We start from the raw sequence: 17,969 nt of genomic DNA on the forward strand, positions 1-17,969 counted from the left end.
CTGGATCTGAAAACCAATCAGAACTTCATCCCATTCTTCTACAACAGTTTGGTAAAAACAGTAATTAACTGTTGATCCCCGGGCGGCATGCCTCACATCTTCTCACGCAATTCAGTTGAATTTCCAGCCTAAAATGGGAACTCTACAATTGTAATGTTATCGCCTCAAGATGCCTGGTATCTTTAGGCCATTGCTCCTGTTAAAGATCTCGCTGGCAATTTCTTTTCACAGTGCGGAAGGCAGCGGTAAGTAGGCTCAAAAATCAACTCTAAATTGATCGCTATAGTTGTTACGTAATTATTTCAAGGTTTTACATTTTTCCCCACAGCGCCTTTTATAGCTACGTCTACAAAATTTCTTATTCACGTTCCAAGAAGTGAAAAAAACACTACGCTCTGAGAGCACCAATTTCTTAGTTTAATTAGCTATTTAAGTTTTATGTTATGAGACGTTTTTCCGAATCATATTGCTGTTGAACCTAATTTAAAGTTTAAAGATCAAACTAAAACATCTATATTAAATTAGTTTTTTTTTACAAATACACTTTCTTTAATTTATTTACCAGGCTAACAACGATTGCCACGTATTAATAATATAGATATGTAACAAGAACGCCTCTTTTGCTAAGAAAAATGTACCACTTAATTTAGAAAATGGATAAAAATTAAAAAAAAAAATAGAAAACAAGTTACCGGGGACAGCTGTTGAACAGTGCTTGCATGTTAATTGATTTGGAACTAAAACACAAAACCCTTTTTAGCACTTAGCACTAATTTCTCGACCCCTATAGAGCGATCCATTTTTAGAACATTGTTTGAACAGGGCTCTTGGCTCTCTGATCTGAAGCGCAAAGAGAAATAAAAGTCAAACTGGTCTGAAAAATTTTGAAACAAAGATAAATTTGAACCACAACATTGTCATAATATATATAACAGTTTCTAACAGCTTCTTCTACATATGCCAAACTTTATCGCATTGTCAGTTCTTCCTTTATTTTTACTAGAATCAGGTTTAAACTAACACTTATTTCGGCTTAATTCGATAGATATTTTTCAGTTCCTCTTACTTTTTACCTTTTAACAAGATCTCTAAACAATTTTAATTCGAATAGTGGAAAATTTTCTGAAAATGGACGGATGTTGGGAGGCTTTGCAAATTAATCGGTGTAGTAACCCAGAAAGCACCACGGGAAAGCACCATTCCTTAGCAACAAATTTCTCCAACAACAACAAAACACTTAATTCAATGATGAAAAAAATTAGATTTAACCTCTTGCTTTGGCGCAATTGCAGAGACTAATTTTACAAAATGTTATACATGTTCTGCCAATTCAAGGGAATTATTTCACGAATAATTGTATTCCCAGATGTATGTCGACAAATTCACTTCTTATATTCTGTCGATGGCAAAGCCCTAGTTGGTCACGTGATTAAAACAGTGCAAGTAAAGACAGATGACCATTGTCAGATCAGGTGTTACAGAGAGCACCAGTGCCTCTCTTATAACTTGGGACCTTATCAGAACTATGGACACGCATGTGAGCTCAGTAACTCGGATCACATCCGACACCCTGATGATTTGGTTCCTATGCCTGGCTACATGTACAAAGGGACAGAGGTACATAATACCTATTAAAGACGGGACTAATAGTAAATGTTATTGAAAGTACTCTTTTATTTTGGCAATCGTTGTTTAACAGGAAATATCACGTAAACTGCGGCGATAAACATTATGAAGAAAGCATGTTATTTTTTTTAAACGGAAATACCATTTTTGTGTGCAAATATCGCGTTCACATTGAAGCAATCCAAAAGCCCTATGCTCATCTCATAAATTTATGTTTGGGGGTGGTTTGTAAACTTTGGGGTGTTTTGATGAGGGATGTTTGGGAGCAACGGAATAGTTTTACTCAAAGGATTTGTAAAAATCAGAGAAATAAGGAAAATTGAAGATTTGATGTAGTTTTAAAACTAGAATTTGAAGTTAGAAATTAGTAGATGGACAACACAACAGTCCCCTGACAACCTGTCTGGTGGTGCTCCAAAAATCATTTTCTTTCTTCTACCCCTTATTTAAACCTTTTAAAATTTCGTAAAATTTCACGTTTAATCCAGCCTTAAATTTGCAATCTTTTCTAGCTGAACTGTAATTCATGCACATCGATTACAATGAGGTACTATAATACCGTAATGTGCTGATTATAAGTTTCCCTCCCCCTCACCGGGTTAAAAGCCCACCTGTCGCGAAAAAATATTCCGGTTATAAGCCCCACCAGATATATGCTTTCCCTCATCCAGGTTTTCCACAAACATCCTCCCACAACATTGTACCGCAACAGAAATAGGCAATAAACAAGTTTTCAAGGAATATGCAAATGTTTTCTCCAATTTCTCTTTAGAATCGTTGTTCATCAAGCCCATGTCCAAACAATGCTACCTGTCTTTCTTTGACGCCAGAAATTTTCCAGTGCTTGTGTCCCGCGGGATTTACCGGGACATACTGTGAAACGGGTAGGTGTGACAGTAACATGTGACGCATCAGACGCATAAAATAAAACATGGCGCCATTTTCTTCTCTCTACTTACTCTCTTTGTACCTAAACAAATTGCGTCTATAAATTTCAAGCATTCTGCTTATACTGACTGCTGTGTGTTAAGTTCTCATCCCTCGTTGAAATTTTTTCTTTTCTGTAGATATAAACGAGTGTCAAACCAATCAATACAACTGTCCGCTGAACGAGATCTGCGTCAACACCATGGGCTCATATAATTGTACATGTATCAGCGGTCTGTATGACAGTGCAGGAATCTGCCAAATGACAGGTACGCCAGCGCGCGTTTAAAATATTTGGCCAATTATATTTAAGTTTGTTGTTCGCAAATTGTCTTTATCGGATTAACGTTCACAGCTCACTGGGGCACAGGTTATACCTCTTGAGGAAGATTGGAGAAGTTTAAAAAAAAACATACCACGCAGTTTTAAAGTTATGAAATGAAAGTCAAAAAACTCTTTGAACACAACTAAGAGAATTTGGAATGAAAAACATGCTTTATTTTATACTTAGGAGTTTCACGGGAGTGCTTAATAAATATTAAAATATTAACTAATCCTGGGTGGGGAAATCGAGAGGCGGGTATTTTCAGTAGCTTGGAAATTGACGGGTGAAAAGTGGTCTCTTACCAAATCTATTACGAGTTTCTGACGTCTTTAACTTTCCTTCTTTAATCAAGGAAAGAGCTGCCGAGATATTAAGACAGCATTCCCGCATGCTCAAGATGGAATGTACCAGGTACAGCCGGATGGCAGGCTCAACATGTTCTTGGTCTATTGTGATATGACGTCATTTAGCGGAGGATGGACAATGTGTTACTCAACCGACGACCTTGTGAAACTCACAGCGGAAGTGACGTATGACGAGAATCTGCCCTATGGAACAAATGGTTACAGAACTGATTGTAACAATATTCAAGTAAGTTGTTTGAATCAGACTTTTAATACATACCGTAGAAATTATACCGTATCTAAAACTTGTCCTGAAAGAAAGAAAAGAAGTTTTTGTAAGCAATGGTCGTATCTCCAATTATTGGAGTGGCGCACGGGACATATAAAGGAAAGGGAAAAGTAACAGTACCCTAGTAATACCCTCTGCATTTAATCGTTTAACTTGTTCTGAGGCTATACAACTTTACTCAGGGCATCCCGCATTAACCAGCCTAGCACCCAGGCGTTTCCTTCCCGCTTATCGATTTGGCGCGAAATTCGTGACGTCACCGAAAGACACTGAGCGCCACGCCAACCCATTCCCAGGCCCTTACGTGGACCTCGCGCTCGCCCGAGAGAGGAGGAGAACGCCTAGGGACTAGGCTGGGCATTAACCTTTTGATGGAGTGGGGTGAAATAGTATAAATAAAGCCAAGCCTTTACCCATTGACTCTAAAAAGGCGTCTTAGCGTGCCTAGAAGGGACCTGGTCCTTGTGTCACTTGTGACGCCATCGTTTGTCATGACTGAAAGTGTTTTTGATTATAAAATAGGAAAGCATGTTAAGGGACATGCCTTAATAGAGACACACAACAAGCTAAGGAATTTGTCCTCTGAAAATCAGAGAAAGCTTGACATTCCTAACCATTAAAAAAACAGGAAAGATTTATTGCTGCTCGACGTTTCGGGGTCATCGTGACTCCATTATGCCTTTGCATCAGCAAATCCCTGCTGAGCAAGTGTTGACACTTTAATGTTGTCTTTTCTTGGCGCTTAGACGAAAACAGTTAGCGCGGATTGGAAGGTGTAGCAATGCATTTTTTTAAGCTCAGTGCAAAAAATGTTTTTTTACTTGCAGTTTAGGCGGAAACTTAACATTATTTTTGGAGTTTACTATTAAAAAATGCTCCTTTGCTTGCAGTTTCGAGAGATTCTTTTTGTGGACGAAACAACTGGAGATAAAGCCTTCTTCACATACAAACTCAGTTCCACTCTTGTAGCCGCGGGAAATTATGGAGCACAGTTGCCAGGACTGTGGGTTGGGGGAGGCACGACAGACACAAGTTATGAATATCAGCTGCTCATCTGTGATCAAGACTTCTACTCTGGATTCTTCATATCTGGATATAGAGACTGTTATAAACAATGCAGCTATTGGTGCTGGGACTACAGCTCTCCTTACTTCCGGTCAGCATCTACTCACACTGCAGCTTATGGAGGCGTTGCCTTCAATGTCAATGGCCATTGGCCGCTAAGCTCCCGTCTGATCAGTGTAGGGTTAAGATGAGTGAAGATCTCAAGCTCTCCAGCAACAGACTATGAGAAACGATTTCCCTTGCCATCCGACTCTTTTATTAATTGATGTGAGTCTTCAGTGACTGTTCGACGACTCATATCAAATCAAAGTAATTACTCAGCCAGTCACTCCTAGACCGCAACTGGACTGTGGGAAGGAGAAGACATAGCAGACACAAGTTATGAATATCAGCTGCTCGTCTGTGATGATCCCTTCTACTCTGGTTTCTTCATATCCGGATATACAGACAACTGCAAAAAATTCTGCTATGCTTGGTGCGCTGACTTCAGCTCTCCCTACTTCCGGTCAGCGTCTACTTCTGCAGGCTTTGCCGGAGTAGCCTTCAATGTCATCAATGGCCATCGTGCACTAAGCAGTCGCTTGATCAGTGTAGGGTTACGATGAAGCTCTTTAATGGCACTGGGACGAGCCTTTTGCTTGAGTGTTTTCGATTGGGGTGGTTATTTACAATGATAGTTAAAATAACCCTTTTGCAGTAAAATATGCCATTTCGAAAATGGAGCAAACCAAAAGATCTTAGGCAAACGTGTCACAAAACACAAAGTTTGCATGTGAATTTCAGGGATTATTCGTAAATTTCGATGCTTAGTTCCTTGCCCCCGGGTGGGGGATAGGGCCCGTCATTTACCTAACATTTCATAAATATTTTAGAAATTCAATTTCACGAAAGCTAGTTTACATCGAAATCACTGAAATTGTATGCATTTTGAGATTTTTACGCGAAAAAGTCTATATATAATACCGATGTTGTGAATATTTGTTTTATTATTTTTATTTTGTATTAATTTTTTATTTGTGGCGCACCTGTGGACAAGCTGGTGCGTCCTTAAAAAACAGGGACCCTCGCGATATTTCCGAAAAGTAAGACATACTAAGCAGAGAAGATTCTCTTAAGCCCCCTCACCTTCATTTCAAGTCACTAGCTTGACCTCCCCCCCCCCCGCCCAATTGAGAAAAAATTTCGCCGTCCCTGATCATGAAAAGTTTGTTCGCACCTTTGAAATAGCTTAGTGTACGGACCACGTTTAATAAACTCAGTTATGCTTATATCGCCAGCTCACTTTAAGCCTATAGAAAATAATTGAAAAGTTAAAAAGTAAAAATAACATATCATGAGCCAATCAGATAATTTTGAAAAAAAAATCCAATCTTGTTTTGTGGAAGTGGCTCCAATTCATTTTTATCCTAAGCGGTTCCAATTCATTTTTTTACAAGTAGCTGCTGTCACGCGCGGTTGTGGTCATGAAAGTGGCGCAGTGGCAAGAAAATTATCGTTCGTGTTCACACGAAGTTCCCTCAAGAATTGAAAGATATTTAATAAAATATATTTCTTTCTCTGGAGGCGCTTATTGCAAATCATATATAATCAGTTAGCACTCGTACATTAAAATAAATCAAGTAAGATATATACTAGTTATGCAACGCTTTCGAGTGGTATACTATGGAATATCCCACGAGTCACTTGTATTTTCTCGGTATACACACGAGCCTTTAGGCGAGTGTGTATACCGAGAAAATACAAATGACAAGTGGGATATTCCATAGTATACCACGAGAAAGTGTTGTGTAACTATTTTATACCATGCCATAGAAAATACGCTCACTAAATTTCATCGAGAATAAGGTCGCAGCGCACGATGGGAAGGTTGGGTTGAATACCGTCGAATATAAAACGGCTTTCCTGTATTCTGATTGGCTGTATTTTCTATGGCATGGTATAAATGCTAATATGTTACAACCGTAGCTTAACCACAACTCATTGTTAATTAGTGACACAAAATTGACCTGTTAAAAGAGCTTGGCTCAGTTTATAAATGTCAGTCGAAATTGCCTTGGATTAATGTTGAGGATTAGGTAGGTGGCGAGGGTACGGGTCAGTATTGGCGGGGACGGAGGGCGGGAGAGGGGGGCTTGTTAGGGAAAGAAGCTTTTACAGTGCGACGCGCCTTACAACTGTCCTCTTGTAATGCTTTGCATTTTCACTGAGTTTTGTTGATGAATACGATGCAACAAGTATCTGTTTGATCGTATTTAACTTTGGTAAAAGGAGGCGTGTTAGTCAAACAAATAATAATATTACGAGAGCACACTTGGGTGGGTGGCCACGGCAAGGCGCGTCGCACTGTAAAAGACCGAGCTTATATATAGCACAGTCACGTTGAATAGCATTTAAGGAAAGATACTTCATTGTAACTTTTACAGATAACTAAAATACTTAGCACAATAAAAAATTTAAGTTAATATGTCTGTACAAACCAAGCTTGTTCAATTTCCACAACCTCGTTCCCAGCGTCTCTCATCTTCCCGCCTGTTTTATCTACATACAGGCCTGTTGCCTTGTCGAAAAGGTTAATATTATTACACGTAAATCTAAAAGCTCTACAAAAACTTTCAGGTGATAAAAAGATAGGTTCCATCTGAAAATTGTTTACGGTACCCGACAAGCCCATTCCTGGCACTCGCTCTTCTATCTTATAATGAAAGGATTTTTTTATCAAGCACCCGGCAGTTACGGTTGGAAATAAAACGAAACAGTGACTTTCCGAAAAATCCATTCGGAAATTGTAGACTGCGTTTCGAGGTAGTCCTTTTCAGTCCTGTTGGTACTATTCGTCGGAAAATTCTGTACCATTTGTTTATTTCTCCCGTTTCCATTCTCCCCATCAAGGGAAAACAGTAGCAGGAAACAAAAAACGAAGCTAAATTACAAATGGTAAGCGACGGTCGGCTTGCTGATTTTGGAAAAACGCTCATACCATAATGCAGAGGTCATTTCAACTGACCTATGGAAGCGCGATGGCCATGGTTAGTTCGCTGGACTCCGGAACGTGCGGGTTCGAGCCCTGGCAGGGACGCTGGGATGTGTTCTTAGGCAAGACATTTTAGTTTTTCACAGCGTCCCTCTTGGTTCAGGTGTATAAATGGGTAGCGGTGAATTTATTGCTGGGGGTATCCCTGCGATGGACTAGCATCTCATCCAAGGCGGGTAGGAAGACTCTTGCCTCCTTTTGATTGACCCCCCAAAAAACTAAATATGTTTAGTTGGGAAAATAATCCCCAGTTGAACAAAATTGATTTTTCTCAAGAAATACCCTATGAAAATGTTTAAGAAAGAGTTACCGATCTTCTATTTTTTCAAATTTTCTGGAGGGCATGTAACCTTAAAACCTCCTATCAAGATCTTGCGTAAACATTGTTCCGATCCTAAATGCATTCTTGTACCTCGAGTCTTCGTTCCTTCTGCACACCCTGGGTACAAGGATGATCCTAAATGTTTCTCCGTTTACGCAATATTTGTTACGGAATCAAATTTTGTTTCCAAAAAAATTGTTTCTGAAGTTTTTAAGATTATTCTGTTTCCGCAGCAACAACAATAACATTGACATGATCAGGAGCATGTCAGGTGATATGAGGTGATATGCTCCTTACTCCGTGGTATACAATATAGCAAACAAGGTGCAACAAGGTGCTAGTCAGCTAAAAATAACATTACAAACATAAATATGCTAAAGAGATAAAAATACAGTTTTGTTTATAAAGTTCCTAAAAGTCCTTAAAATACAAGAAGTCACGCAGTCTAATTTTATCCTGGAGACAATTCCATAATTTAGGACCTAGGTAAGATCATATCCAGTTTTAAATTGGCATCGTCACAAATGTTGCAATTGTTGTCTGTACAGGCAAAGGTGGGAAGCATTTCAGGATCTTCGTTTTAGAACTTGACGGTAAATGGAAAACAAATCAGAAACATTTCTAAAGTAGCGGTTATTTCTGGTCATTCCAGCGTGTTTGAGTAGTCAATATAGAATGAGTTGCGATCACAAATTCGTTGGCTGTCGTTGTCACTGACTAATTTTTTTTCTGTCACTTGCGCAACGGAAATGCCAGAACAGGCAATATGTGTTTGATTCGAATATTGTTGTTGTAAAAACCTAAGTATTTATGAAACAGGTCCGAAATACTGGCAGTCCAAAATAACTTCGGTAGTATGCCACGTCATTCTACGTCACACACTTTGCTAACTTTAGAAAATGACGTATGCAAATTTATTACACTCAATTCGCTGCTTTGCATTTTGTGCTGAATAAGAAGTGGATATAAAGTGTAAGAGTATTCTAATGTTATTACCCACAGTTTTGAGTTAATTGACGTATAGTTCTTTTCGAGAGCTAGTATTGAGGCCAGGTAGGTTATAAATCTGTTGTTTTTTAGTGCTAAATTCGATGAAGTACCGAAGATTCTATCGCTTGTGTTGTAAATGTTAATTGCTTCCTAGCAATTAACGGGTTGCTTGTTTTCATTTAGACATATCTTGTTCTGTATGGCGGGACGTTGTGCTTTTACAGTTTTAGCTCATATGTTACATGTTTAAGAACCGTACAGGTAGTCTAATATTGCTAATTTACAGCTGTATAATTTTTATTTAATAGGAAGACTTCAAACGACGACACAGTTTCGAATCCAAGCTTTCAAACGAACGTCGGTAAAGAACTATCGTATTTCTCCACAAACAACACAATTAGCAACGATTCTTGCAAGGTGAGGTACTAAAAGAAATTACAAAACAACAGAAGAAAACATATCAACAACGACAGGTTTAACAAGTGTATTATAACCACAATGAGCTATCAACCAGCTCCACCGCCATACAACCCGAGCGCGCCTCCGCCACAAACTGGCGGAGTTGGCTTCGAGCAGTATCAACAAGGAAGCCCTTATCCTCCACCACCATATTCTGCGCCGTACCCTCAACAGGCGTACCACGGTCAGCCTTACCAACAACATGGACATTATCCGCCGTATGGCCAGCCGCATGTAGTGTACACCGAGCAACCCAAGACTGTTTACGTCTATGACGACCAACATGGAAGGCGAAGGCATCAGGACAATGATGCGACCGAGTGTTTTCTGTGGGGACTTTGTGCTGCGTGTCTGTGTTGCTGTTTGCTCGACAGTTAACTTGAATTTAAAGCCATTTGGCATGGAATTGTCTCTTGCAGTAGCTTTTATTTGCTTCAAGAGAATTGTGTGCTATTGCTTTTAGAATTTGAAAGTAGCTGCATGAGTAGATGCTGTGTGGTGTGTGAAGCTGTAGAATTTTATTAAATTGTTTTTTGTGTTTTATTCATTTCGTTCCGTCCCTATAATTATATTTGCATTTTGGCAGGTTTGTTTTCGATGTAAATAAATAAGTAGCAGGTTGTTCTGCCATAAATGGCAGCATATTAATTCAGTGTCAGTAACTTCATAATTAATGCAAAAATTTCAACTAACCTTTATGTTCGATTATGTGTACTTTTGGGGATTTCTTTGGTAGATGTTCTGTGGGGAGGGGAGGGAGGTCGTGGCCATATTCTACAAGATATTTGTGGTTTCCAAATGTTTCAAAGGTAATCAATAAGTGTAACTTGATTTGATGTTCATGGCTATATTTTTTTGAAAGGAGGTTGGGTTTTATATTTACTATATAACCATTACAGGGAGCTTGAGAATTCTATGAGGTGACAGTTGATGAGGCTGAATATCGTAGAATTCCGGTTATAAGCCCTGGGCTTATACAACGGGGCCGGCTTCGTAAGGGTTTTTGTGTGGGCTTATTAGCGGAGGGGCTTATATTCGGGAGGGCTTATAAGCGGAAGGAAAAAAACGTTTCGAAACGAGCCTCGGGAGTGTTGATCGAAATACGTTTTTAAGTTAAAAACGCACAAAAAAGCATCATTTAGCCCTGTTCAGTACTGTCATCCGGTAGAGGGGGGCTTATATCCGGGGGGGGGGGGGGCTTATAACCGGATGTATTTTTTGGTTTCCAGGTTGATGGGCCTATAACCGGGGGGCTTATAACCGGAATTTTACGGTATCACCTCATAGGAAGCAAAGTAAATGATCTACTTTTTAAGTAGAATTCCAACTAAATTTCCTTCATATAATTCTAGTTATTTCTCTACATCTTAAGTAATAAAAAAAATTCATGTTTTACCAAAATCACTCAGAAAAATAATTTTATTATACTGTATATATTTTTGAAACATGTGCAGGCCGCTAATCAGTTCATTTATCAATTTCAAGCTTTTAGGAAGTCACTGTTGCAACAGTCACTACCATTCTTTTATTCCTTTCAGGAATTGAATTAGCCAGAAATATTTCTTATTGGCTATGTAAGTGCGGTCAAATTTACGATGGACTGCATGCCCTGGGATTATGTGCAAGTAAAATTGCCGAAATAAATAAATAAACCAATAAATAAACCACTTTTAAAACTTTTTGATGAATACATCAGTCTCTGGTCTCGCTCTTGGTTTCTATTGACTCTATTGGCTTTTGATAGTTGTCTCACAAGGCTTTGCCTCTCTCTGGGGGGGGGGGGAGTACTCCACCAAAATACCTATACGAGTATGTGCTGCCCAACGGGGTCGTGATTTTGCAGCCAGAATGGGGTATTAAAAAATTGAACTGTTTCTAGACAGGGTATCATTTTGAATGCAAACGGGGTGCTACTTTGGAAACCCAGGGCAGCACATCCCCCCCCTCCCCCCCCAGTGGGCCTCTCGCCTTCTATCCTGGGATAGAAACTTATCTAATTGTTAAATGGTTTAATTCAACCTTTCCCTACAACAGGACCTCAATTAATTATTTTGAATGAGGGCTGGTAACTCTAATAAACTCTGTTAACACATTTCCATTTCAATTTGTCGCTAAAAGTCTGAACATTAAACCTTAAAAAAGGTGCAACATTCCCAATTAATTTCATTGTCAATTTTCCAATTCCCAGGGGTTTTTTTAATTTCCAGAAACACTTTCTTGTTCTCTCAAAACATTGTTTATTAGAGTTTTAACCTCAGCATATTATGAAGTTTTGACTTTCTTTGACTTTCTTGCCTTTTTTTCCATTTCTCACAACGATAGTCAGGGAAATTTTTTCACCCAAAATTATTGGGAGTCAGGCAAAAATTAGGTCAAACTGTTTTGCTAGTCAATTTCCATGTCATTTGAAACTGGAATAATTTTCAATAGCAAAATATTTTTCATCTGATTGCTGATATGTTGAAATAGGAAATATAATTTAGTGTCTTTATGCTACAGTGGTGCATCTAGAGAGGTACCCCCTTGTAAGAATATAAGGTCAAGAGGTCTAAAAATCCCCCCCACCCCCACCCCATTTTCGCATCAAAGAGAAGCCCCACCCCCCCCCCCCCCCCCCCAACCACCGCCATTAATATTTGGGTACATCTGGATCCGCCACTTAATGCTATAGAAATGGGGAGAAACTTTGTTTTTGCATACATATGTACCAATATGTTGTATAAATGCAGCAACCTCATTCCCAGCTGCCGCTACTTGTTATATGTCATACATTTTTAGAGTAATATATTACCGTGACTACTGTCATTTTGATGACTTCCATGGAAAACAATAATAAAAAGGTTTTAGGAAAGCATAAAGGGTAGATGCCATGGATTGCTTATAGCTGAGCGTGCGTGCAGTCAGTTGGCAAAATAACTGTTGATGTATTTGTTAATGGTTCATCTGTTTTCCCCAAGAATAGAGTTTAAATAAAACATTTATGAGAATTGTAATTGACATGCAGAAAACAAATAGTAAAGTTGTTTAAGAAAGTTGGAATGAAAAAGAATCAGTTGTATTTTTGTTGTGATTTATTGATATTTATGTGAAATAAATTAGTATTGGTAATCCCGTGGAGTAAAAAGTTGAGAAAAAATTAATATATATTTTTATATTTTTTTCTTGCCTGTGATCCTTCAGTTAATTTGATATGGGGAAACATGCCTACCCTGGTCCTAGAGGTTTTCATTCTAGAATACTCTGAAAGCGGCCCCCTGAAAGAAAAAAATCTAGGCCAGTATTAACATGGACGCCAAAAGGAACAAGTGTAAGCAGGTCTGAGCAAGAACATGGACCAATAACTACACGAAGCAAATACATAGCGGTACCAACTCGCGATTGGTTTGGGTTTGGTCATGTCTGATTGTGTAGTTGGCGCGAGTTTTTTAAACCAATCAAGGAGATGTTGTGCGATTTGTAGACGTGAGTCTGTTTTTTTCTTTTTGTTTTTAAGTATTTCACTGAGTGGTCCTAAACAGTCACTGTATCGATTTGAAAGTGCGATCTGAAAGCTAGCTGGAAGACTGCATCGAGTCTGAAATACGGCGCAGACACGGGGAATTGTAAATAACAGTATCTGAAACAGGGCATACGTAACAACCGGGGGAGCCGACACCCAGGCCCAACAACTCCTAGGAAAGGCTCCTCCTCTCTTTACCCATCAAGAGGGTTAGGGAGAGGAGAGGGGTAGGGCCCTTAAATGTCAAAAGTATAAATATCTTGATCACCATGGCACAATTTTAAGTCTGAAGTGCTAATCTAAATGATATTTTCAAGCCCCCGGGCCCTTCACAATGATTTCACCTAGCTACTATGGGGTGTAAATCACGCCCACGCCGGTAACAGAGGTCAGGAAATGATTGAATTGCCAGGGAAGGCATAACCGTACTCTACCACCGGAAATCATTAACACAGATATGAGGGTTTTGGCGCAAATCCAAAAAAATGCGTTCGGGGCTTCGCCTGGCTCGCCTGCCGGCTTCGCCATTCTCGCCCCTCACTGTTTTTTTGGATTTGCGTCCAAAACCCTCATATTGCAAGTGTGTCGGGGTTAGATGACAGCCTTTCAACCCATGCACATGTATCTAGGCAAAGGCACCCTTTTAACACTTGTTGAGGACTGTCCTAAAACAAGTGGCCCCCGCCAAGCCCCAAAGAACAGGCGCGCCAGAATTATTTTTCAATTGAACAAATATTTTTTACTTTGTATATGCACCAAATGGCTGCCGCAAGATATTCGTCAGAAGTTTTGCAAGCTATGATGGAGGAAAACCTCCGTGAATTTCAAAGAAACCCGCAAAGAAATTTGTCTTTTTTACTGGCCAACACCGATTTTAACGATTGGCTCCGAGTATGGAAAATGGACATACCCGAAACCGAAAAAAACAACAAAGATCTTTTAATTTTTGCAAAAAAACACAAAAAAAAGTTTTATGATCTTTTGGAAAGTGAAATTGAAGAATTGAATGACATAAAAGCAAGCTTCGGGCTTAAAGTAAAATTTTCGATGAAAAGAAACGGAGTTACGCAACACATGGAGCACTATTTCAGAGAAAGAGAACCGCGTCTTTTTACAAAAAAACACCAAAGACCGAATAAAAAAAGAGTTTGACGAATTTATTGACAAAGCAAAGGGAGAAATCGAGGCTTGGTCGGAGAGGGGCTCGGGGTGGGTTGTTAAAAGAATAACAAGGGCGTACACCTATGTTGCGCGTTATCGGCCATTGCGCGGAGGAACTTACTTGCCTTTGCCTCCCAAACTGGCAAACAAAAAAGCAATTATTAACGTGCAAAACAGTGACAACCAGTGTTTAAAATGGGCTTTGAGAGCTGCTTTATTCCCGCCTGCGAACGGAAAAGATCCTCAAAGAACAAGTAAATATCCCGTTGATGACGGCATAAACTACAACGGAATCGATTTTCCGACACCCCTAAAGCAGATTGACAGGCTTGAGGCGCAAAACAGAAACCTTGCAATAAATGTTTTTGGGTGGCACTTGAAAGACGGGTGTGTGATACCTCTCAGACAAAGCGAAAAAGAAAACAAAATACCCCGTATAAACCTTATGTTGATTGAGTCAGGATTGAAACAGCACTACTGTTTTATAAAAAGAATTAGCGCTTTGTTACACGACCAAACCAAACACAGTAACAAAAAACACTTTTGCATGATGTGTTTGACAAATTTTACAAGAGAAGACTTGCTTGAAAAGCACAAAAAGTATTGCAATGGGGTCAAAGGCAAGCCAACAAGAATCGAAATGCCAGATGAGGAGAAAAACACCCTTTCTTTTAAAAACTACCAAAAACAAATGAAAGCGCCTTATACGATTTACGCCGACGGCGAGGCATTGTTAAAAAAAGAGCGCCGAGAAACGCCCGAGAACCGCCAGAAAAGTTACACGTACAAAACAGAAAAGCACGAGGCATGCGGATTCGCTTACACGCGTGTAAGAAGTGATGGTGAACACGAAAAACCATTCGTTTACAGAGGAGAAAACGCCGTTGAAGTATTTTTGAACTGTCTTTTAATTGAAGAAAAGAAAATAAGATATGAATTGTCAAAGCCAAAACCTCTCCTTATGACGCAAAAAGACTGGGCAAACTTTAAAAAAGCCGAAAACTGCCACATCTGCGAAAAATCGTTGGTGAAACAAAACTTTTTAGACTCTTTGCCGGTTTGGCTTAAATCTAATAAAAAGGAGTTTGGTTACTTAGGACAGTTACACAAAAAATGCTATTACGAAAGAATAGAATTGGCGAATACTCTTAATAGCGGGAACCATTATAAGCTAAAAAAGCTTGAAAAAAAATCACACAAATTAGCCGCTGAAAACCAAAAAAAACTGCCTAGCGTGCAAAGAGCCGCTTATCCAGCCGAACTACAAGGATGCGGTGAGGGATCATTGTCACATAACAGGCAATTTTCGAGGAGCCGCGCACAACGTGTGTAACTTAATGATGAAAATAAATCCAAAAAATATTCAAATACCAGTTGCATTTCATAACCTGAGTGGCTACGATGCTCACCATTTGATGCAGTCAATTTCGAAGATTTCAAAAGAGGCACAGAAAGAGGTAAAGTGTGTTGCAAACAACATGGAAAAATACATTACATTTTCACTGGGGGGTTTAAGGTTTATTGACACTTTGAACTTTTTACTTGGAAAGCTTGAAAAACTTGTAGAAGATACGCCGAAGGATGCATTAAATATGACGAAAAAGGTTTTCTTTGAAAAAAGTGAACTGTTGTTAGACAACGGAAAATATCCAAGCGAATACGTTGAAGTGTGGGAGGAATTTAATTATAACAACTTGAGTGAAAGTTTTTTTAAAGGTGGGGACGAAACTAAAGAAAAATGGCAAATTGTCAATAACATCCACATAACAGATGAAGGATACAAAGAAGCAAAAACCATTTTTATAGAAAAATTTGGCTTGTTAACACAAAAGGGGATTTATCCCTATGAATACATGGACTCATGGGAAAGATTTAAAGAAACAACTTTGCCGAAAAAAGAAAAGTTCTACAGTAAACTTACAGGCGAGCACATAACAGACAAAGAGTATGCACACGCGCAAAAAGTGTGGGAAACCTTTGGCTGCCAAAATCTTGGAGACTACCACGATTTGTATATCAAAACGGACGTTACCCTGTTAGCGGACGTTTTTGAAAACTTTCGAAAATTATGCCTTGAGAAGTACAATCTGGATCCCGCAAATTATTACACGTCGCCAGGTCTTTCTTGGGATGCGCTTTTGAAAAAGACAGGTGTGGAGCTTGAGTTACTCACAGACTACGAAATGCACCTCTTCGTCGAAAGGGGAATAAGAGGCGGGATTTCGTCGGTAAGCAAGAGATATGCAAAGGCGAACAACCCATATGTTAAGGGATTTGATCCGAGTCAACCAAAAAAATACATAATGTATCTCGATGCGAATAACCTTTACGGGTGGGCAATGAGCAAGCCGCTTCCGAAAAGTGGTTTTAGATGGAAAAAGGTTATGCCAACAGAAAAAGAAATAATGACAAAAAAAGAGCATGCAAAAACTGGATGGATTATGGAGGTGGAGTTAGAATATCCGAAAGAGCTGCATGACGCTCACGACAGTTACCCATTAGCGCCAGAGAAAAAGAAAATAGACAAAGAAATGTATTCGCCTTACCAAAAGAAATTAATGAATGATCTTGAATTAAACCCCCCAAACACTGAAAAGCTTGTTTTAACGCTTGAAGACAAAACCAATTACGTCGTGCATTACCGAAACTTGCAGTTTTATTTAAAACAGGGAATGAAACTCAAAAAAGTGCACAGGGTTTTAGAGTTTGAACAGGAATGCTGGATGGAGCCCTACATCCGGATGAACACAGAATTCCGAAAAAAAGCAAAAAACAACTTTGAAAAGACCTTTTACAAGCTAATGAACAACTCGGTTTTTGGAAAAACAATGGAAAACCTGAGAAACCGTGTAGACATAAGAATAGTAAGAAGCGACGAGACAAATAAAATAAGAAAATTGGTCGCAAGTCCATTGTATTCAAGGCACGTGATGTTTTCAAACGATCTTGTCGGAATAGACATGCGAAAAAGTAAGCTGTTTCTCAATAAACCGGTCTACACAGGCATGACTATCCTTGACGTAAGCAAGCTATGCATGTATGACTTCTTTTACAACCATCTGAAAAAGGAGTACGGGGAGCGTTGCGAGCTTTTGTATACAGACACAGACAGCCTTTTGCTTGTGATAGAAACAGAAGACGTTTACGCGGACATGGCAAAAAACATCGGCGAGTACGACACAAGCGACTACCCCGAAGAGCATTCACTTTATTCGAAAGAAAACAAAAAGGTGTTGGGGAAAATGAAAGACGAATGCGCAGGAAAACTGATTTCAGAGTGTGTTTGTTTGAGGCCGAAAATGTATTCAATAATGACAGAAGGTGAAAGCGAAAATGAAATCGAAAAAATAAAGAAAAACTTTCCTGAGGCAAAAATAAAAGAGTGCACTTGCGAAGGGGAAAAAAATGCAGGTAATAATGGCAAACGACGAAGAATTGGTCAAAAAAATAAAAGAGAAACATCCGAAAGCAAGTGAGTCAAAATGTTGTAACACGCTGAAAGTGGACGAAAAAAATATAAAAAAGGCAAAGGGGGTGAAAGAGTGCGTGACGAAAAATGAGATAAATCATAAAGACTTCAAAGATGCACTTTTTCAAAACAAGGAAAGCTTTCACGAAATGCACATGCTAAGAAGCTATGCCCACGAGATGCATTCAATAGTGGTAAACAAAAAATCGCTGTCGCCATTTGACACAAAGAGATGGATAAATGAAGATGGGATAAACACTTTGGCATATGGGCACTATCGGATGGGTGCGGAGCACGAGAGCGAAGCTCTTGCAGAGAAGGGGCAAAAAAAAGAGCCCACCGCCCCATAAAAGGGAGTGAAAAAACTAACTAGCCGCCAAGCAAAGGTCTCTCTAGAGTGCTTTAATAAATAAAAAGCCACTCAGGAGTGGGGGCCCAAGGGGCTCAAGCACTAAGGGCTTG

The 17,969-nt window shown here is 39.3% G+C and overlaps 2 protein-coding genes across 2 annotated transcripts; both read left to right on the top strand.

The window, feature by feature from the left end:
* Positions 1 to 135: 135 nt before the first annotated feature.
* On the top strand, positions 136 to 5,026 carry LOC144653572 (uncharacterized). Its single transcript, XM_078513608.1, has 6 exons — positions 136 to 245; positions 1,367 to 1,617; positions 2,399 to 2,510; positions 2,694 to 2,822; positions 3,231 to 3,469; positions 4,402 to 5,026. The coding sequence occupies exons 1-6, from the start codon at positions 170 to 172 to the stop codon at positions 4,765 to 4,767; spliced, it is 1,173 nt and encodes a 390-aa protein (XP_078369734.1). The 5' UTR covers positions 136 to 169; the 3' UTR covers positions 4,768 to 5,026.
* A 3,802-nt stretch (positions 5,027 to 8,828) lies between these two features.
* On the top strand, positions 8,829 to 11,045 carry LOC144653497 (uncharacterized). The gene is made up of 2 exons (XM_078513489.1): positions 8,829 to 8,982; positions 9,228 to 11,045. Exon 2 carries the CDS (start codon positions 9,418 to 9,420, stop codon positions 9,754 to 9,756), a length of 339 nt encoding a protein of 112 aa, XP_078369615.1. The 5' UTR covers positions 8,829 to 8,982; positions 9,228 to 9,417; the 3' UTR covers positions 9,757 to 11,045.
* Positions 11,046 to 17,969: the final 6,924 nt, after the last annotated feature.

The sequence above is a fragment of the Oculina patagonica genome, chromosome 5, assembly GCF_052425735.1.
Source record: "Oculina patagonica isolate OP01 chromosome 5, crgOcupat, whole genome shotgun sequence".
In the NCBI taxonomy this organism is placed as follows: Eukaryota; Metazoa; Cnidaria; class Anthozoa; order Scleractinia; family Oculinidae; genus Oculina; species Oculina patagonica.